We start from the raw sequence: 22,043 nt of genomic DNA, 5'->3' as shown, positions 1-22,043 counted from the left end.
ACCTGGTCTCATGGGTAAGACGTACCTCTGCACACTTTTTGCAGCGCCACTAATTACGTTCCAGCAGGTACATATTTCTACAGTTTTCAGACACGAAAGTCCACTGGGGGCGCTAAAGGGAAGATCTTTGTGTGACACATCGATGCGGTCGATACCACATAATTGACAGTCAGTACAGTATATCACATTATCCTAATGCTGTCTGCATTTGTTTAGTGAAATTGTAAACTGTTACGTTGTTTTACTGAAACATGTTTGCTCTAATGGAAACTTAACTGTAACGTTAGAATCATGTGAGTGCTCGTGACGCCATTAGGACAGTTAAGTTAAGCTAATGCCTGAGTAATTTAGCTAGCGTTAGCCACCGCCGACAATTAAAGTTTTGTTTTACAATGAACGTTACGTATTCTGCGGTACATTTAGTAGCTAGGTGGCTTGTTACCCGGATAGCTAAATAATGTTGGTGAACTTTGAAAATATAGATAGATCGCTGTATAATTCAGTGTATTATTCGCAGTGGTGGACAGTAATGACGTTTTTATCTTTTTACTCCGCTTTATTACATAAAGCATATCGTTACTCCTTATTTTGAAATAAAGAAATCACGATGTGCCCCTCATGAAAATTGATTATTAAACTGATTATTTTGAATGAACCGGGTAAATCGGTTCGCAAATCTCACCAAATGATTCATTTGCGATTGTATGAACCACTCAATGATTCAATGAGCCGTTCAGGGCGAGTCTTCATTGAACTGAATTCACGTGTGTGACAGGCGATCCTGTGAGCGCGCGCGCGAAAAGTAAGTTACTAATGTTCAGTTTTAGGATAATCTTTGTAACTGAATATCACACTTAGGTCAAAGCTCTCAGTTGTTGTTGAAGTCTAGGTTTAATAAATAATTATGGAAATATATTTTCATAAACGTTAAAACACTTTTCCATTAACCAATGAAAATTAGATAACATAGTAAAATGTTGACTTATCAGGTTAGTCTTTCCATGTAGCACCAACTTGTGCAAAAGCCATGCTTGCATATTTATTTATGTATTGTACATGCATTTTATGTAGCAGCCGTACCTGCCACAGAATGAGTGGAGCTTGAGCCATGGATACCTGCCCATGTGGCTAGTCTTTATAGTAACAACCTAGTTTAAAAAAAGTTCATTTATGTTATAATGATATGTAACGTGAAGGACTTTTATTGTGATTTTTATTATGGTTTAAACGTGCTTTTACATTTAAAATGCTTTATGATTTCATTATTGATCATTAACTGTGCATAATATGTTAAAAATATAACAAGTGTGTGAGTTAACCAAAGGACTTATTTGGAGTGAACTTTCTGTACCAAAATAATATGTGTGTGTGTGTAAAGATCAGATTACGCAGAGCTCATTGAAATTTGGTGAGGTATGGGGTCTCCACAAATAGTCGGGACCAGCAGCGTGAACTGAGGAACAAAGGAGAGGCAGCGGATTGGACGTGTTCCCAGGATTTCACATCCGCAAAAGGACATTAGCTTCTCGAGCTAAAAGCGGACACCAAAAAGGATTATAAATAGGCTGTAAAATTGTTCTTCGGTGTGGGTCCTTTGTAAGATATCAGTTCTCTTGTAAGACTGAGTCTGAGGCAACCCACCCAGCAGCTGTTGTATTTTTGAATCTTCTGATCAATAAACTTCAAGATTTTACTTTGACTGGCCTCTCTCCAATTCTGAACACGCAGAACATTGTTTTAATGTTCATCAAACGTTACAATTTGACCTCTTTTTACATATGGTACAAAAACATTTTGTATTACTTTTTTTCTTCTGTTTAGAGATGCCGGGAAACACACAGAGATTGTGCCCAGGGTGCAACACCCTGATAAGTGTTGCATTCAAGACATGCCCACTCTGCAAACAACTCCAGCCGTAGCAATGTGTCTTTATAATGATATTTGAAGCCGAATGTCGTGACGTTTAGCCTCTTCCGGGTCCAAGCGCTTCGCCTCGATGGTTCCGTATAGCCAAATAACAATGGCGGAACCTGTGACTATTTACTTCTTTAATGAGGCACCCATGTCGGTCAAAAGGGTTTCAATTATTTTAATTCCAACAGAGTAGTTGGTGTAGATTATCATTCATATGTGGGGATTTCATACCCACATATTTTAATTTGTTTTGTTGTGTACTTAGTTTTTTTTGTGCCCCTCAGGTGTTAAAAAATAAATAACTGGGAAAGGGTCGTCTGATCAGCCTACACCAGTGTAAAATATGGAGGAGAAATTACAACCTGATCTCGATAAAATAATGGCTGATTTGGAGGAGATACAGGTATTTTTCATAAAATTATGTACCAGCATTCTGCATCAAGCAGTATTTCACTGTATGTGTGTGTGTTCCATCGTTTGTATTTTTTTCAACTTTCATGAAAAATGAAATTCAGAAACGCGTTCTACACATTCTTAAATATGTATATTTTGAAGTCATTGTTCTACCTCTTATGTTTGAGTAATACAGAGTGAGGAAGCAGTAAAAGAAACACCAAAAAAACGAAAAAGAAAGAAGATAAAACTCAGGTGGAAACAAAGAGACCGAGAAGGATTCTTGGTCTATGAGAAGCACAAACGAAAGACAGGTATGTTTTTATATTTTCTTGATCCTTTGATCTTCGCTAAGTTTTTTGTAAATTAAATTTGTTTCCATTTGTTTTAGACCGATCTGAAAGACCAGTTGCCTCAACCAGTGCCTCTTCAAGTAACCATCAAGAAGTTGAGATCGGTAAGCAATTTTTGTTTTTTTTGATTCGATGTACAATCATATGTTCAACCAAATACTGTTTATCTTTGACATTTATACCCTGAAGTCTGTCTATATTAACAGACAGGTCATTTTATAAAATACATTTTCATATGAGCTGCTGAACAGTGGAAAAGAGTTCCCATTGCATCTGTTCTGTTCTTTGTATGCATGCTACTGCAATAAAACTCTAGAAACTACAAACACATCTGAAGCAGCAACTTGCAAACATTTTTGGAGAAGTAGATGCACAACGGATTATTGGTATGCTTACTTTTAATTTGTTTTTAGTATAAAGTTTTTACCCCTCAGAACTGTCTCTGAATTAATAAAAGTGCCAGCATTTTATGAAAATGTACATATTTGCCTCAGAATATTTAGGTGTAGCACTCAAGAGATTGTTTTTTTTAAACAACATAAACTGTGTTTGTGTTCTCTGTTTACAAGCTTGTTCATGGTAATGAATTGTAATGTAAATTCATTTATTGCAAGATTTACAAGTACATCTACTCCAAGATGCAATGGACTGTGATGAACCCAGATCATCAGCATCTAATAATTGGGCACTGAGGCAATCCTTGTCTGAAGAACGCTGGCAGGAAGCAAGACCAAAACTCCTTGACAGCTTGCTTGCTTCAGACTGTGTGCATCTTGGTCCTTGTGATCACTGCAGCTTGAAAGAAGCAGTCATCAGGTGCAAGGACTGTTTGCCGAAACCCCGTTACTGTGGGAAGTGTGATGTTTCTATGCATCAACATCTAGTTTTTCACAACAGAGAGACTCTTATAGATGGGTTCTATAAACCTGTCCCTCCATCAACTGCTGTTCAAGAACTTCGTGGCCAAAATGTCATATATGACCAAGGTAGGAAGTACTTGAAAGCTTAAAATCATGTTATTTTTTTAAAATGTATTTTTCCTTTCATCTAGTGTGCTTGCTGCCAATTACACAACCTGAAAAAGTGTGTGATTGTGACCCTCAAAACCTGTCTGTTGTCGCTGGACGATCAGTTGCAGTCATCTGTATAAATGGTACTGTATGACACGCAATTGTATTTGCCTATTGGCATAGTTGTTATCAGACTACAGTTAATTCAATTTCATTTCATTTATACCCCAGAGATTTTAAAATATTTTTTTGAATAATTATTACATTTGCATGCTCATTGTTTCTCTGTTATTGGTTATGGTAAAATCGCATGCATGTAAACAAATAAATTATTTTATTTTTTAGTATTTTTTAATTTTAATAAAAAAATGATTTATTATAATTTAACATTTGTGTCATTTAATTAATCATTAGCCTTCCATATAAACTCTTAAACCCCCCGCAGTTCCTTCACAAATAACATTATATTATGTCAATGTTTTCCAGAATGGTAAGTTGTTAGCAACAACAAATGTAATATTTTTACTCTTTGTATTTTTATAATGACATGGTAAAAGATTATCCAATTGAAACAATTTAGGTCAAAAGTTGTCTGATTATTACCTAAAATGTGTAATGTGATGGTTTCCAACTACAATTTTGTCATGTTATTTGGAATCAGTAATGGATAACATTTTGTAAGTAATCTGCACAGCTCTGTTGACAGATGTCTCAAGAGTGTTAACGTGTGTACTATTTTTGTCCTTTGAACTTTTTTCAGGTCGCTATGACATGTTCCTGCCAGTTAAGAATTGCAGAACATGTCTTGCGACATGGACACCTGAAGTGGGGGACCTGCTGTGTAGTGGTTACTGGCCAGGCACTGTCGGATTTCAAACCATATTCCAGCTAGACCTTTTCACCTCTTTTGAGGACCTGAAGATCAATGCACCTGGGGCCTCATGTATCAACCTTGCGTTCGCACAAAAACTTTGCGTACGTCAGCTTTCACGCTCACGGTCGGATGTACTAACGGTGAAATTAACGCGAGAATGTGCGTTCCTCCAAGCCAACTTCATGTCTGGCGTACGTACATTTCTCATTGTTTTTGTTCGTTGGCGACTCTTACAGGCAATGAAGTGAAGTTGTAAACATTACACAATAATTTGTTCTACAAGTCTATCGCACCACCACCTGTGGGAAACATTGCTATTAATTAGCAATTTATAAATAATTGACATATATTGTCACACAAGCCTTATGGGATTATATTAATTATATCAATTATGCAATTAAATAAGAACATATAAAAGCATACCGGTATGCAAATTGACACAGCCCTTAGTCTATGGCAATGGCAGCTTTGGCTTTATTAGAGGACATTGCTAATGGCAGAATCCGAAGAGAACGAGTTTTTAGGGACCACAATGATTTTCTTGCTCAGGATGATGACTGGCTTATCAGCCGTTTCAGATTTCCAAGGGCTATCCTCTTGGAGCTCTGTGCTGAGTTGGGTCCGAATATAGAGAGAGCGACAGCGAGGAGCCACGCAATACCCGTTCCCTTGCAGGTGCAGACAACACTTGGTTTTCTGGCAACTGGTTCTTTCCAAAGGGAACTGGCAGACCGCTCAGGAATAAGCCAGTCGTCTTTGAGCCGCGCAATGCCAGCGTTATGGGACGGGATCATCCGTATGTCTACCAGGTATATAAGGTTCCCATATGATGCAGTTGACCAGCCAAACATTAAAACGCAATTTGCAGCGATAGCCGGTTTCCCTAATGTAATCGGAGCGATCGACTGCACACACATTGCTATAAAGGCGCCATCTGAAGAAGAATTTGCATATGTGAATCGGAAACATTTCCATTCAATAAATGTGCAGATAATATGTGATGCACAAATGCGCCTAACAAATATTGTGACAAGGTGGCCTGGGTCAACCCATGATTCATACATCCTTACAAACAGCATGGTTGGGATGAGGCTCCAAACTGGCAGGGTGCGTGATGGGTGGATTCTTGGTAAGTGATGCATTTAAAGTTATGCTTTATCTTATTGTATATTATATATATATTTTTTGCATTTAATTATTGAATAACCCTTCAGGAGACCGCGGTTATCCACTAAAGACGTGGCTTTTAACCCCCCTCACCAACCCACAAACTGACCAAGAGCGCAGATACAATAATGCCCATTCTCGCACTCGGTCAGTTGTAGAGCGGGCGATTGGGCAGCTGAAATGTCGGTGGCGCTGCCTTGACAGGAGTGGGGGGATGCTGTTATATCGCCCTGACAAGGTGTGCCGCATTGTGCTGGCCTGTGGTGTGCTGCACAATGTCGCGCACAGGCATGGCATACCACTTGGTGAGGTGGCAGCACCGCCAGATGACCCTGACCCAGGACCAATGTATGTGCAGCCCAACCAACAAGCTATTCAGGCCCGTCAACATGTGATTGCAACAATATAAATGGTAATCGGAGACAAAGTTCATTTTTTGACCAATTCCTTTAATGAGTGGCTTATGTCTGTGAGTGGGTCAGTGATATTTTTAAGGTGACTGTTGATTTCTCCGATGGCCATTACGATTTGCTGTTGTGACTCCAAAACAGCATGCGTCAAGACGCGGCCAGACGGACGGGCGTCAGCACTGGTGGGAGCACTGGAAACACTGGGCACAGTGGGCGCTGGCTGCTTAGGAGGGGAGGATTCCGAGTGCGTGCCAGTGGATGTTCCGGCTATTGCACCATATGAGTCTAAATAAACACAGGCACATGTTAACTTTGATTTGAGTCCGTTCCATTTTTAAGGGGCACACGCATTTACCATAAATGCAATGGATATGTAAAATCTCTGGTGTAGTTTTGGTCAACTACATTGCATGCATTTGATAAAGAAAAAGGCTATATATACCAAAGTAAAAACAAATGAGAAATTGTTACCTTCGTGGCAGTCCTGTAGTGAATCTGAGTCTCCCACAGCAGCAGATACCACTCCAGAGAGTAAAGTGTCACCTATAATTGAGGCAACTCTCTGCTCAAAGGGTGTTAGTTCATCGACCCCTTTACCACTGCCTGTTCTGCCCACACTTTGTCGGTGCGCAGCAGTTCTCCGTTTTACGTCCACCTTAATATCAGACCATTTCTTTTTAAGGTCATTTACAGTGCGACTTTCAGATCCCACCGCATTGACGGCTCCAGCCAAACTCTCCCACTCATATTTTTTCCTTTTGTTATTAATTCCGGAGGACAAAGTTCCAAATAAAATATAAAAAATTTTTATTTCACTTTCCGTAAAGTTTCGTTTCTTGCCGCTTGCTTTAGCCATTTTCTTACTGCTATCGTTTGCCAAAGTGAACTCATTACCATATTTAAATTGATTTAATTAGGGGAGGAGACTGGGTGGGGAGTTGTGCTCATGCATGTGCGCTCAATTCTACGTTAATTGGGATGTACAAAGAGAATATGCGTGGGATCCTTCGTACGCAGAGATTCATACATCTGTTTTTTTTTGTGCGTACGCACATTTACAGCTTTGTCCGTACGCAATGTTATAGTATGAATTCAACGCAAGTCTTTGTACATGAGGCCCCTGGTCTTTCAAGACAAGCTTTTGTCAAAATGTTAGAACAGCGCTCGCAACAATTTGGAAGGGTAACAATTGGAAGGCCATTTGTTTTCTTCATTTGTGCAAGTCTAACTGGCATGTCACTGTATTCAAAATTTTTTAATTCCAGAGAGGTAACATTTGTGGCGACATCTTCCAAAAAGCTTTCCTTGAATGGACATATTGTCGTCATGAAAGAGAAAAACTCTGCGGCATCTATCACTTCTCTTGCCCAGCTTGCACCCCAGATACAAAATGTCTTTGGAATAATTTTTGCTATTAACATATTTTATTTATGTAGGGCAGAGGAACAACCATTTTTTGATGGAGTTTTTCTGGCCAATGACAAAGATGTAGCAACATTTGTTGATTGTGTTCGTGAGAAGATCAAGTCAGTAAGATATTTGTCAAAAGACTTAGGACTGTAGTCAGTAATTTTTTTTTTATATTTGATATGACTCAATGTTACAGGTAAATGGAAAAGGCACCTGTGGAACATCAACATGGGCTGCAGCCAGGGAGACCTCTAAGAAGACAAACTCCAAATGTGACGAAGAAGGCCTAGAGTGTCATGATTCTGCCTGCTCTTGTCTTGATTTTCTGGTCTAGGGGCAGAATCATGACAGACCCACGTGTTTTATGTGGAGAGGAACATATTATGGTCAATCAGGACATAATATGCGTTCTCTCCTGTCTCGTCATTTGGCCCTGCCCCTCTCGTTTCTAGTATTGCTCTCCTCCTGTGTCGCATTACCCACACCTGCCCATCGTTATCCCCTTTGTTAGTCTCCCTATATAATACCCTCTTGTCTATTGTCTTGTGCTCGTTGGTTGTACAATATCCCTTGCTTGTACTCCTTACTGTGTCCTTGAAGCCTTGTCAAGTAAAGTATAGTCTAGTCTTAGTGTTTAATATTGAGTTCTTGTTGAGTGTTTAGTAATCAGTTTTTATCATATTTGTTATTGTGTACTGTTTTGTTACTCCCTCGTGGGTTTTTGTTTTGTTCCTGTTTTATTATTTATTAAAGTCTTGTGAACCCCTTCATCTCCTGTTGCCTGCGCTTGGGTTCGTTCTCTGTGATTCCTGACAGAACCAACAAGCCACTACAGAACCCAGCAGGCATCCATGGATGGTGCAACCTTTCCCCGATGGCCGTGCACCTCCGATCCTGAGTGGTGGAAGGATATGGTCTCCCAGTTTTTTTATTATGTCACCCCAACCCATTGATTATTCTTGCCTGTCTGCCCTTGTTATTTTTTACCATGTTTTGTTGGATGTTGTCCGTTTCCCAGTCAGTCTTGTCTCGTTAGTCTGCTCCTTTGGTGAACGCCAGGGGGCGTTCATTAAAGGGGGGGGTCCTGTCATGATTCTGCCTGCTCTTGTCTTGATTTTCTGGTCTAGGGGCAGAATCATGACAGATCCACGTGTTTTATGTGGAGAGGAACATATTATGGTCAATCAGGACATAATATGCGTTCTCTCCTGTCTCGTCATTTGGCCCTGCCCCTCTCGTTTCTAGTATTGCTCTCCTCCTGTGTCGCATTACCCACACCTGCCCATCGTTATCCCCTTTGTTAGTCTCCCTATATAATACCCTCTTGTCTATTGTCTTGTGCTCGTTGGTTGTACAATATCCCTTGCTTGTTCTCCTTACTGTGTCCTTGAAGCCTTGTCAAGTAAAGTATAGTCTAGTCTTAGTGTTTAATATTGAGTTCTTGTTGAGTGTTTAGTAATCAGTTTTTATCATATTTGTTATTGTGTACTGTTTTGTTACTCCCTCGTGGGTTTTTGTTTTGTTCCTGTTTTATTATTTATTAAAGTCTTGTGAACCCCTTCATCTCCTGTTGCCTGCGCTTGGGTTCGTTCTCTGTGATTCCTGACATAGAGGTGGCAGTTTGCAGACACTGCATATTGCTTAGAGGTCAGAACATGTTTAGGGGGGAGATATTTGCATACCCTCTGTTTTTGCAAAATGATCTGGCCAAAAAAACTAATTGCAAGTTCTTCTGCACCGACATCATGTGTAGATATTGGCCTTATCTGCAAAAGGTTTCTCAAGCATTCCCAGAAATGAAAAAATTTACTCAGATGAAGCCATTTCTTTCAGTCATGCATGCAAAGGGGCATTCTACAAAATGTGAGGTAAATATATTATCAAACAATATGGTAAGTTCTTCACCTGTTTTATGTCCTTGAACTCAATATTTGTGGTTTGGACATCTGGCGTGTATGATTTAGGTGCAGTGGGGTGGCAAAAACCAAACAGGGGCAGGCACTACCATTGGTGAAGAAGTTGAACAAGTAAACAGCTTTTCGTCCCGTGTTGCTTTAACTACAAAATACATGAGTAAGGCTGGTAAGTGTAAGTGCTTTGGTAGCATTACAATTAAAACAGCTTACTTTTTTCATGAATCATACTTGGAGACTAACCATCACTGCTCAGAAAGCTCATTTAATTCTTTCATCTTTACAGCACGAGTAGATATGATCACATTGCATGCCAGAGGATGGAATGAGCGAAAAAAAGAAACCTGCACAAGTACTTGTCTACACGGTACTTGAAGGTAAGTAAAAAAATATATATTTATCAATGAAGATTGCATTTCATCTGCCTGATGTTCACTGATAACTTGTAAGGACATTAGGAACTTATATATTTTGGATTGCCACAATTTTGTGTGACGTTCCATTTATTATGCTTTTTAGACTATCCAAAAGACAAAGGAAGTCAAAGAGGACATTGAGGCTATAAAGAAGTCCACGCAAAAGTCTGATGAGGAACTGCAACAGTGGGTTACTGATGTGAGACAGTGGGCATTTGACAGTAAGTACTTGTTGCTGCCTCCTATAAATTTAAAAATGATTGAATACGTTATTTGTCCTTGCTGGTTTGTGTTTTAACACCTGACTCTTCTTACATTGAATGAACAAACCAAACAGTAAAACAATTTTCATAATTGGGAATCTTTCTCTTTTTAAAGTAAACTTTCTCCCTCAAAAATTCATAATACTTATTCACCCTTAATAAATTAGCAAACTGAGCAAATGTTCCCAGATTCTTTGGCAGAACATTTGCTGATATCCATTGTCAGTATTTTCATAAATTAATATTTTCATCCCTAAAAATGTCTATATTAGGTGTTTTATAGAAATAGTATAATTATTTTTGATGGAACATAAAGTGCATAATACTGATCAAATACCTTTACGAAATATTTACAGCTCCAGATGACCTCCGAACAGATGATCCAGTGGCGTTGCAACATCTGATTGAAGGCCTATTCTTGGGCATCCGGCAGAAAAAGAGGGATCTGTATCGAGTAACCAGTAAGTAGGCTCCATGCCTAGGGTTGGGTATTTTGACGATTTTGAATTCCGATTTTGCTTACCAATTCGTATCGATTCCCAGTTTTGATTCCACAGTTGAAGCAAAACTTTGACCTGTATGGTCATTTTAGCCTGCTTATTGAAAGGTTTACCAAAAATGTCGGTTTATGAGCACCATTCTGTGTATATATACACATAGCAACCATGTTTTGTCTTAGTCATTACATTTTGTATTACCATAGTTTAATACCAACTACATCATGGTTAAACTGTAGGTACTATAATGAATCAATGTTAAATTTGTATTTCATGTGCTTTATCAGAAGTTAACACATGCACATTTCTGAATGCACACAGGAATTGATAAGTGTAATTTAAATTTCAAGTGTTCGATTTCGATTCCATTCCGAATTTGAATCGATTTTCAATTCCAATTCCAACCCTGTCCATGCCCTCATGTGCTTGTGGGGTTAATTTTAAAATCTGATATGTATTGATATTATTAAGTTATTTAAAAGTTATCACATCTAAACACTGAACTCTCACATCTACAGTACACTGTGCACATAAAACCATTATTAACCTTTATACTGTGAGTGTACATTGAGTGAACAGTCCTAACTCTGCCTATATGTCCAATGTTACCAGCACCCAACTCCCTGGATTACTTGAAAATTGGTCACATTAAAGGTTATCTATTATGGTTTAACCACAGTTGTATTATTGTAGTTGAAATATTATACAATTGCATTTTTAATATCTGATGTTCTGTGACGCCATTAGCACAATGACTTTCATTCGTATCCTCCTGAAACCCCTTTTCGTGGTGTTTTTTGCTGCAGACCGTAACAAACAGCGACACAAGATGCGAAGACGGATTGGAGAGGAAAAGAAAAAGCTGTTTAATGCCATATCCCAATACAATGGTCTTCCAACCACAACAGAATCTGTAGCTTCAATTGAAGACCTTCTGGCAACAGAAAGTCCTATCTGGCCTTGTGATTCTGTTATATAAAGTTTGACATGAATCCTTTTGGTGAATCCCCTTCAAACACTTACTTCATTAAACTCTGACTTTCAAAGGAAAGGCCCATGTGCTTTTTCTTTCTTTCAGACCAACGAAATGCACAGATCATTGCATTCTTTCAAGTTTTTTTTAGCTCACTCAAACTATGTTCCAGAGGAAGTTACTACAGGTCACTCCTCAGAGTAATGTGTCAAGTCGGTTTGTCCTTTTGTTTTCCCACACTGTAGATCCAACACCAGTCACTTGTTGTATATAGGTACAGAGAACTGTACCACTAACATCGGATTTTACTAACAAAAGGCATTAAGATTAGTAATATTATATTATCTAGGTTAATTAACTTGGTTATTTGTCTTTGTAGAACCTGACACTTCGTTAGGCATGAAGAAGAAAGTATTTGACAAGGTGATGCAGCTGGAGAGACTGATTGAGGAAGAGGCTGTACTTGTAGAGGAAATGAAACGACACTGGACACATCTTACAAGAACCTACAAGGCCTTGAAGGACCAGGCTAGTGTACTGTCAGATGACCTGGCCACACAGAGTGAGTACTAATTTCTAAATGCTGTTTACTTACTATAGCCTAGTTATAATAAACTGCTTTAAAGATGATAATACCTGGAAAGTCCCAAATTGATGCATCGGTGCATACTTAACACTTTCTTATTGTCTATTCCAAATTTTAGGCTACCCTTCAGGACTTTCTGGTGAAGCTTACCGTGGCCTATACAGTGCTGTCCTACAAAAGCGTGAGGAGATCAAGATAGACCTGGTGGCTGTGAAAGAAAGGTATTCCCGAATAGTGTTAGGTGGCAATGATGGACCTGTTGTTGAAGAAGAAGATGAAGACCCATTTCAGCATGCCTCCACAGATGCCTCTACTGCTGATAAATTATACAGTATATTTGACTAGAGTTTGGACTGGTCTTCTTACTCTGGGTGGCTCAAGTTTGCTGGGTGCAGTAATTTACTCCTCTCCTGTAAAATAAGCAACTTAACTTTTTGGTCTACTCAGCCAGGTTGATGAATCTATTTTGTGAAGCCATGTTTTCTCCCCATTGTAAAGAATAAAACCTTGACCCTGAATGTTCTATCACTGCCTGACTGAGTCTTGCTTCCTTAATTACAAAATATCGTTTTATGTCACAGTTTGTTTATAGTTCAACAGTACAATAGTACAAATTTGTTCACTACATACTTTACTACATTAACACATGGATCGATAACAGAATAACAATATAACAAAAATATTATCACATGCAATACATAAAGTTTCACTGAACTTTTTGATAATAGGCTTAGATAGTGCTTTTACATCTAATTTAGCCTTCCTCTTATGGTACAGACAAACCAAACTTTGCTTTTGAAAAAAACATGGATTCAAACAACTGTAGGACGATGTCATATACCTTATGGACTGCGACATCATTCAGGACGGCGAGGAAAAAACTAAGACATCTTATGGATGCCATCACTCAAGCATGCATACAATGAAAGATGGGTAGAGAATGACCACATTTTGTTTCTATTCTTGTAACACTTTCCACTATTTTGCCTCTACACAATTACAATTATGTACTTAAGATCTAACCCCAAAACACATTTATATACTTAAAACCATGTATACTTTTTTTCAAATGAACCACCTAAATACAGTGTAATTTATGTTATGGATACAGTAGAACTCCAATATACTTTGATTCATAGTTTAAGACCCATATTTTAAACCCCTATTTTGTGTAACTGTTGTGCTCATGTTTTTACTTAGCTGCTCTATAATATCCGAATTCAAACAACATCTTTTCTTGTTACTAATACAGATCATCTAAATACAGTGTTACTGTACATTAATCTACAACAATAAATATGTTTCACAAAAAAATACTTTTGAGCTACTATAACTAAAGTATTTGGGAAAAACAGGTGTGGAAGAAATGGATGCAGTCACCACATAACTAATATCTGTTTTGTCAAAAATGTACAGTAGTCAAAGGGGTTTCAAATCAATGGATTTATTAAAGACAAAATAGAAAACATTCAACATTCCAATTTCCTGCAGTGTTTAGCTCCAACTTTGATCAAACTCACCCACCTGTGATTTTCTAATGTTTCTTACAGTTTTTCTCGATTGTTTACACACAAATATTGGTACTTGAGACACAATGACCACAACATGTAACTCATTCACCAACCCCCTGAACCAATTCTGCTAAACTACAAGCGCAATTCCTGCTTTACACTCACATTGCAGATCTAAAACACACTTTTTTCAAAACACTACACACAATTCTCTGCATTTGGCACAATTTTAAGGCAGAAAAATCTCTTGTTTTCACAAGGAACACACTGCCATTCAAATATGAACACTGACTCATCACATGTGTAAACACCTGTCACAAACGCCTATACCCCTTCTCCAAGCTATGGAAGATGCATGTCGAGATATAGCAGCTGATGCTTTTCATGGCTGGACTGAGAAACATTGCTTGTGATGTGGATGAGGTGCTGTGGTCAGACCCAAACCCAAGAGAAGATGCAGCATCGTTATTTTACTGTAACTTTATACAGTCAATTCTTCTGTTGTTTTGTATGTACACCACTGTATGTGCCACTTTGCGTTGGTTGGGATGTACACTGTACATTCTCTTTGTTGGAAAAATAAAATATATTTGTTATTGTGTATTTGTGTGTTCTGTCTATAAAATATATTTTATATATATATATATATATATATATATATAAAAAATTTACAACACACTTATGTATGTACTGTCTGTAGTAAGTGTAACACTGAACCAAATAAAGACCAAAGTCATTATGATGAATGGAGAAGTGTTTTACATTCATTATAGTGTTTTATAAAGAGCACATCAGTGTTCAACTGGTTCTTATAAATGTTTATTCATATGATGGTTTGTGTGTGTCATTTGAAAACAAAATACCATTTTGAGAAGAAAGAACATTGTTTTGAATCTAAAGTTTCATTTTGCAGGAGAATTGAGGGGTTTTGCCCATTGTGTTTTTATGTTTTGATTTGTGTGTAGAGTTCTGAGAATATGAGGCATGCTTTCAGAAAATGTGTGTAAACAATTGAGAAAAACTGTAAGACACTGATTAGCATGCTCAGGTATGTTTGATTTGGGTTACAGCTAAACTCTGGTTTGAGAACCACTGGCTTATAGGAAACAGGTTTTGAAAAGACCTCTTTTCGTTTGAGCCAGAATCTATTTTGTTTGTATTTTCCTAGTTTTATTATAGGGCTGCCTACACAAAACCTGCATGGGCTTAAACGTACAAAAGTTGCCCTGGGCCTGAACAGCCTGGCCCATACTGGGCCATCATTGGATTTATGTGGGTGGTCTGCTAGTGTAGTGAGCCCAAAGTTGTGGGCCCCACCTGCGGAAACCAACACTGGGCCTGTTTAGGTTTGGTGTAGGCTGGCCCTAGCCCGCTGTGCCCGTAAAAGGCCAACATTGGCTTCACATGGACATCTTTGCAGGGTATTCACAGCCATTCTTTGCTAACCGGAAGAACTACAAAAATTATGCCACTGCCACATGGCACAGCTAGAAGGAATCGTACTTTTAAATAAATATTACTTATTACTTAAAATTGGAAGGTATAAATAATGAAGGGTATACACTGAAGGGGTTAAAGGGGTTGGAAATGACATCTGTGTGATAATATTTTAAATATCCCATGTCTGTAGCCTCTTCTGTTCATGAATAATAAGGCTTTCAACATGCAATGAGGTCAAGTTACAAAGCAGGATCCATTTACAATCTTCATACTGACATGTTACTCTCCAGGTCGAGACCTTTACGACGATGTATTTTGTTTGGTCTTATTATAAGCTTTCATTTCAATAATTCATGGACACTGCCCTGTCCCAGACATTGTTTTAGTGGAGCCTTTGGAGGCCCGACCTCACCCTTCACAGGCAATGCCATCAACAATGTGTTTATTAAAGTAGTGTATGTATGTAAATGTATGTACCACACCCAAGACAATTTAAGTGTTTATGCATGAGTCATGAACTTGTGAGTAGACTAAAAAGTCAGACAAATGGTATGGTATTTTCATAGTATGTTCACACAACAGACATTAATGCCATTATTATTGTGTTTATTACAGCAATAAACATATGCATAAAGACAAATGAATACATTTCTCTGTACAGTTTTACAGGGTGTCAGTGAAAGTGGATTTGATTTATGTCTATATTGATGTACACTTGATGACCAGATGATGCGATATGAAAAGCATTACAGAAAAACGTCTATGATTCAAGACAAATGAAGACATTTCCACATAATATTGCATGCATAGCCTACATACATACACACACAATAATACACAAATTAATTTCCCTTAAAATCTGCACAATTTAAGTGTGTGAAAAACAAATATTGCACTGTAATAACATGCTAAATTACTTAAGAAATTAACATGATTAACTAATTAGGTATTTGGTGACGCCAGTCTGGAGAAACTGCAGCTTTGTTGTCACAAAAAAGGAGAACCAAGCTAAAAAGAATAGTCCAAAAGTGGAAAAACAATAAATAGATAATCCGAACAATCTAGCAAAGGGCCAGTATTTATACTGTCATTACATTCCTGTAGATATTTTGGCCTTGATTATCTGTAAGCTATGGGTGACAAAATTTCACTATTTTCAAAGAGTTGGGTTTGTAATGAGCCCTATCTACTGTAAATCACCTCAAAAAGGGCTGTTTAAAATAAAGGAAAGACTATTTTGTGCACATCTTCAGCGCCTGAGAGTGTCCTCAATGTCCTCCATAACGGCTATACTGCTGTATGCATTTACAGCCTTGTTGGTGTTGACGACTGAGTGAGTGGTACCACCGATTTAGAAGACAGATGACTGCATATGTAGCATCCTTTGTCAAGTTCCTGTAGAGGAATTGAAAAGAAAAACAGAAAGAAAAATCATCATACAGCAGACAATGCCAAAAAAACATGACAATTTAAGATTCAAGATCTTCTAGAATGCTTCTAGAATGCTTCATTTGCAAAATAACATCAAAATAACCTATTAATCCTTATCTTATCACAAGATGCAACTGTAACATTGTGCACACTAATGCTGAATAGCTGGCCGTTTCAGTGCCTGATCAGACCTAAAGTTCAGAGTTGTATTGTACGTACATAGCAGAGGTTCATGTCAAAATCAAAAGTATGTTATATTTTTAAATGTTTATGGAAAGTTGGAGCAAACCACTGCTGAATGTGTGTGACCTTCGAGCCCTTAGGCAGCACTTGCTTAAGAAACTATCATGCTTCTGTGTCATATATATATATTGTGGGAATTAAAAATTATGGGAATTAAAATTAATGGATAAAACCATAAGTGTTTCTTTGTCTTTCAACCAGTACACTTTTGTGTGTGTGTGTCAAAATTATAAAGTGTTTTAAGTTTAATAGATGTGTTTTAATTATATAACCATGTGTACGCTATATAACTATTGAAAAGATGTTTTGTTAAAGGCAAGGAAACTTGCAGACAAAGGCTGGTTTCAAAAGTTCCCCCAGTTGTAAGAATGTGTTTTTCCAGAGATCGGAATGTGGTCAGTAAGTGGGGGTTGTCACGAGAAGAGGCTACCTGGAGATGGGGGATGGTAGCCCAGACCGGCTCCCAAAGGAAACGACCCAGAACTGAAGGGAAAAGCATGTTCTGCTTATGTGTATGTGTAACGAGAAGCCTCTTCTTCTTGGGGGAAGGAATGTGCACACGAAAAGGGAGCACACACACACACACCGTATTTTGGGGAACATGTTGTTTTACAGATTTTGAAAATGGAGTCAGTTCGAGGTGGCGGCACTGATTGGCTGCCGAAAGAAAGAAGAACCGCCCAGATAAGGAGGCTAGGAGGGAACAAAGAAACCAGAAGAGAGATCGACGTCACATTCAGTATTTAATGTGTTTTTGTGAAACTTTAGGGGTTGTTGGTTTAGCTCATTGTGGAGAAAACAACCCAGCGCGCTGTTAAACTTTTAAATCTGATAATAAAAATTGTCTCTTCAATATCTCAAATTTTTGAACATGCAGGACTGAATGAAAAGTCCAACAGTTTTCGTCTTGAATTCGGGTTCTGGTGGGCAGAATTGTGGAAGTATCTTGTTCACGTGTAAATAAATGAAAAAGACATTTATTATTTTTCTGTGTGTCTTTGAGTCACGCCTGTAAGCCCACCGACCCTTGTGGTCGGTAATAATCCTGCGAATGTGTCAATCGTTCACACCTGTCCCTGTGTCATTATCCTTTGCTTGTTTCCTCTATGTAATGCCCTCATGTCTATTGTCCTGTGCTGGTTCGTTTTACGCAGTCTGTCTTCGTAAAGTGCTATTGTCCAGTCGTGTGCATTACTCTTGTAAGTCCTCTGCTTTTTGGTCTTGTTTTACAGATTTTTATGGTTTTTGTAGTTTTGTCCCCATTCTTGGTGTTTTTAATTTTAACATGCGCCCATGTGCACCGACTGTTTTGCCTACACTTTAGAACATGCATTTAGATTATAGCATAGGTGTTATTAATAAATAAATATTTAACTTACTAAAATAACAATTCGAATTCTAAATAAAAATGGTAAGGCTTCATATTACAGCCCGCAATGTATCGCATAATTAAACAAAATATACATCATAACTATTTCTAATAATAATGTTAGAAAAAAAGTAAAGACAATCCTCTATACCAAATTCCAATATATGAATTTAACAGTTAAAAGCACGAAATCTACCCGGCATAAATCAAATAATTGAAAAGACACATACAGTAGGACTTTATTTTGAGATGCAGCACAAGATGGATCAGCTCCAGCTTCGTTTAACCCATCTGCTGTTGATTGTTCTGTGGTCACACAATCCTGCTTGTGTACGAATGTAAAATGTGTTATTTGTTTGAAACTTTTAGTAAAAGTAAATCTTTACAAGCATACAAACCTGTAAAGATAGTTCAATTGCCATTAGAACTGCTTCATCATCACAGGAACTGAAAAACAAATTCCTACATTTTAACCCACAACAAGCACATTCACCAACACGTTAGTGCACACAGTACCATACCTATTCTCTGATCGGCTGACTGAATCCTTGTAAACATGGAATAAAAAAAGGTTGTATCTTTTCTAAAGCTACTCAATGCTTACATTAACACTAAGATAGAAACGGTCATAACACAATTTACCATTTGCTTTTTTCAAGGTGTTCAGCCAGATGAGAAAGCATGATGTGGCTTTTGCATGTGAAACACTCCTGCATGACAGCTGGAACCTAATGAATTGAAATTAATTAAACAAAATTTAAACATTTACATTATTCACAAGCTGTTACTACAGCACTAAGCACGTTGCACTTACAGTTTCTTTTGGTTGCAGCTCAAGTTGTTTCTGTAGGGGAATTTATTGTACTTATTGTATGTCTTTTTGTTATATGTTGATGAACATTACAGCAATGTTCTGCGTGTTCAAAATTGGAGAGAGGCCAGTTAAGAAAATGTTGAAATTTATTGATCAGAAGTCTCAAACAATACAGCTGCTGCTCCAGGCGGACCAGCGGGCTGACCTGGGCGGACTCGGTGACACCCAAACCCTAACTCAAGCTCAACACCAGCAACCCTTGGGTGCCCAACCCGACTTAGAGTGACTATTGGCGGACACAGAGCCTGCCAACACCCGCCTGGAGCTCCAGGCGGACATACCCGAGCACCAGCCCGACTTAGAGTGACTATTGGAGGACACAGAGCCTGCCAACACCCGCCTGGACCTCCAGGCGGACATACCCGAGCACCAGCCCGACTTAAGAGTGACCATCGGCGGACTCCGAGCCTGCCAACACCCGCCTGAGGCGCATGCCTGACGCGCTATTACAACGCTTCATCCTGAACCTCGCCGTTCTAATGAACGGTTTCATGTTGCATGTTTATTCATGTACCCCTCATGTAGGTATCGTAGGTGTTGATAGATCCCTGGATGGCGCAGAGGCACACATCCATTATGTCTCTGGTGGAGAAGCCGAGGCGTCTGAGACCTCTCCCTGATGGCCCATACATCAATCCTCTGCTCGAGATCACCACCGGCAGGTGGTCGATTGCAGTACCCGGCCCTCACCAGGCCCTGATCGCCTCCATGCTGTCCTTCACTCCGTATTTCTTTATTTTGAGGTCCCACGATTCCCGCAGTCTGAGTCCTGATACTATTGTCACGTCCAGTATCAGCTGCATTTCAGTACAATGGATTATTAGATCCGGTTTGATGTGGGTCTTGAGACACGGAATTATTGGTTCAATCGAAGTTTTGATCTCTTCCCGATGTAGCTTCTTATGGATTAATTTCATCGCTCTGTTGTGGCGAGCACAGCGTACCTCATGTGTCCTTGAACCTTTTTGAAGAATGTGGTTTAGAGTTTCCGTGCTCTGGCAGCCCCCTCTGCAGTTCCTGTCCTCAGATAGTGTCGCTCTCCCTCTGTTGGCTCTCGATTTCGTGGAGAGCGTACCTCCGCGGAGTTGTATGCCCCTGATGTATAGGCGCGGGAACACTCTTTCAGGTCTCTGAACCCACCGGTGGCTGCCTCCATCAACATCTGTCTCTTCCAGCTCCCGCCCGTCCACGGACTCCACAAGCCTCTTGCCCACGCCAGTTTTGCCTCCGCTCTTGATAGTACTAGTGTTCTCCCAACTCTCACCGGGATCTCGGTGGCCTTTACCGTGACCCTGAAAGCTTTGGTACAGGTAACGGCTAAAATGAGGCTCTCTGACCCGTTTAGTAATTTAGAAAAGCGGTTCTTTTGCGCGAGGGGGATGTCAATCTCTAGGCATTGGATGCCGAGTCCTCCGCTTTTTTCAGGAGCATGGAACAGTCCGATGGATGTATCTTTCGGGAGCCGAAGCCACAGCCTGATGGCCTTCTTTACCATACAGTCCATCCTTCGCAGCGTGTTCAGATGGGCATTGCCCAGCACCAGCCCATGTACCAGGCAAAGTATCAGGAAGTCTTTGAGGATAATGATGCGTTGTTGTGGCTTATTGGGGGCTGCTTTTATCTCCCCCAGCATCCTCTCCAGCTCTGTCAAGCTTTTGGAGTGACTCTCCCCATCCAGTTGTAATCAAGGCCCAGGTATTCGTGGGTATCGGCAATCCCCATTGATGGGACCTGGTCGTCTCCGGCCGTGTAGGTTGTAGGCGCAAGGCACATGGCTTTGGTCTTTCCATCCTTCACTATAGTAAGGGCCACTGACTTTGCATTTAGGGTCATTCCGAAGCAGGGCAGCGAGTTGGAGAGGCCATTAAGTTTTACTTGCATTTCTTGAGCAGAGTTGGCGAGCAGTATCATGTCATCCGCGTATAGTATCGAATGGAGGTGGTTCGTCCCTACTTCAATTCCTATTTCCGGGTGGGGACCCTTCACCGGCATCTCCATTGCTAGAATAAATAGAATAGGGGACAGCGGATCGCCCTGCTTCACCCCCCTGCCAGCCTGGATCGTATGTGTGCCGATGACCGACTTCGCCCTCCCTAGCAGGTGGCCGATGTATCTTAATAGCAGATTTGGCAGTCCTGCAGCCTCGCCCAGGGCTTTATGGGTGATGGTATCAAATGCCTTTGATAAATCGAGAAGCGCCAGGGCCAGAGGACGTTGTCAATCGTGGGCGTTATGTATAACTGCGTGCAGGATGGTGGTAGCTTCCAAGCATCCGTCCCTCTGAAGAAAGGCATACTGTGTGGCAGAGAAAGCGAGCTGGCAGGTTCTCCGTCAGCAGTATCAGGTTTAATAGGCTGGCAAGCGAGGGTAGGTGCCAGGATAACAGGTCGGCAGCTGATAGCTTGTCCACCCCCACTGCCGAGCCTGATAGCTCTCTCAGTGCCCTCCTTAGGTCTTCCACCTCAATAGGGTCTAGCAAGGTCCAGAGCTTTCCGGTTGGCAAACCTCTCGTTGTAGCCGGGGGTCCCTCTTCTCCGATAATGGTAGCCCAATCATCGGACACTTCCGGCGGGACTAGTGTTGCCCCCTGTGAGATGTTCCTCCAGCTCCCGTGTAGGACTGCCGCCGCCGCGTCTTTTCGGCTGATATTCAACAGCCGTTGGACGTTGGCATATTGCCTTCTTCAGACTTCCTTGGCTTTTCCAGTTGGGAGGAGTTTAGCAGGTCGCTGCGATCGTTGGTGAGACTTGCTCTTCCACCATTCTGGCTGCTTCCTCAATGCCAATTCTGTCTTCTGACAGGCAGGTTGTGATCTCCTTGAGAATTTGCGCCTGGACAGGAGGTTCCCTAAGATGTTCTAGGATTCAGGCATACATCATCTGTCTCCATTCAAGACCTGGATCAGGCTGTGTTAGCATAGTAGGGGTTGTAGGTCGAGAGGCGGTCATTCGGTCAGTAGGTTCTCCAAAATGTAGCTCCAAAATCTTCAGCAGAAG

General features: G+C 40.0%; 1 protein-coding gene across 1 annotated transcript; it reads left to right on the top strand.

Moving 5' to 3' along the window:
* Window positions 1–8,078: 8,078 nt before the first annotated feature.
* LOC306903121 (uncharacterized protein) lies at window positions 8,079–12,703 on the top strand. Its single transcript, XM_079472068.1, has 9 exons — window positions 8,079–8,445; window positions 9,078–9,178; window positions 9,285–9,399; window positions 9,496–9,613; window positions 9,731–9,821; window positions 9,964–10,081; window positions 10,480–10,584; window positions 11,973–12,155; window positions 12,298–12,703. The coding sequence occupies exons 8-9, from the start codon at window positions 11,993–11,995 to the stop codon at window positions 12,522–12,524; spliced, it is 390 nt and encodes a 129-aa protein (XP_079328194.1). The 5' UTR covers window positions 8,079–8,445; window positions 9,078–9,178; window positions 9,285–9,399; window positions 9,496–9,613; window positions 9,731–9,821; window positions 9,964–10,081; window positions 10,480–10,584; window positions 11,973–11,992; the 3' UTR covers window positions 12,525–12,703.
* The last annotated feature ends 9,340 nt before the right edge of the window (window positions 12,704–22,043 follow it).

Source organism: Barbatula barbatula (genome assembly GCF_947034865.1).
Source record: "Barbatula barbatula genome assembly, chromosome: 13".
NCBI classification, from domain to species: Eukaryota; Metazoa; Chordata; class Actinopteri; order Cypriniformes; family Nemacheilidae; genus Barbatula; species Barbatula barbatula.
This window is presented reverse-complemented; position numbering and strand designations above follow the sequence as displayed.

Coding starts and splice junctions, on each gene's coding strand:
- LOC306903121 (XM_079472068.1), top strand. CDS start 11,993: ATGAAGAAGAAAGTATTTGACAAGGTGATGCAGCTGGAGAGACTGATT. Junction 12,156..12,297: donor AGATGACCTGGCCACACAGA/GTGAGTACTAAT, acceptor TCCAAATTTTAG/GCTACCCTTCAGGACTTTCT.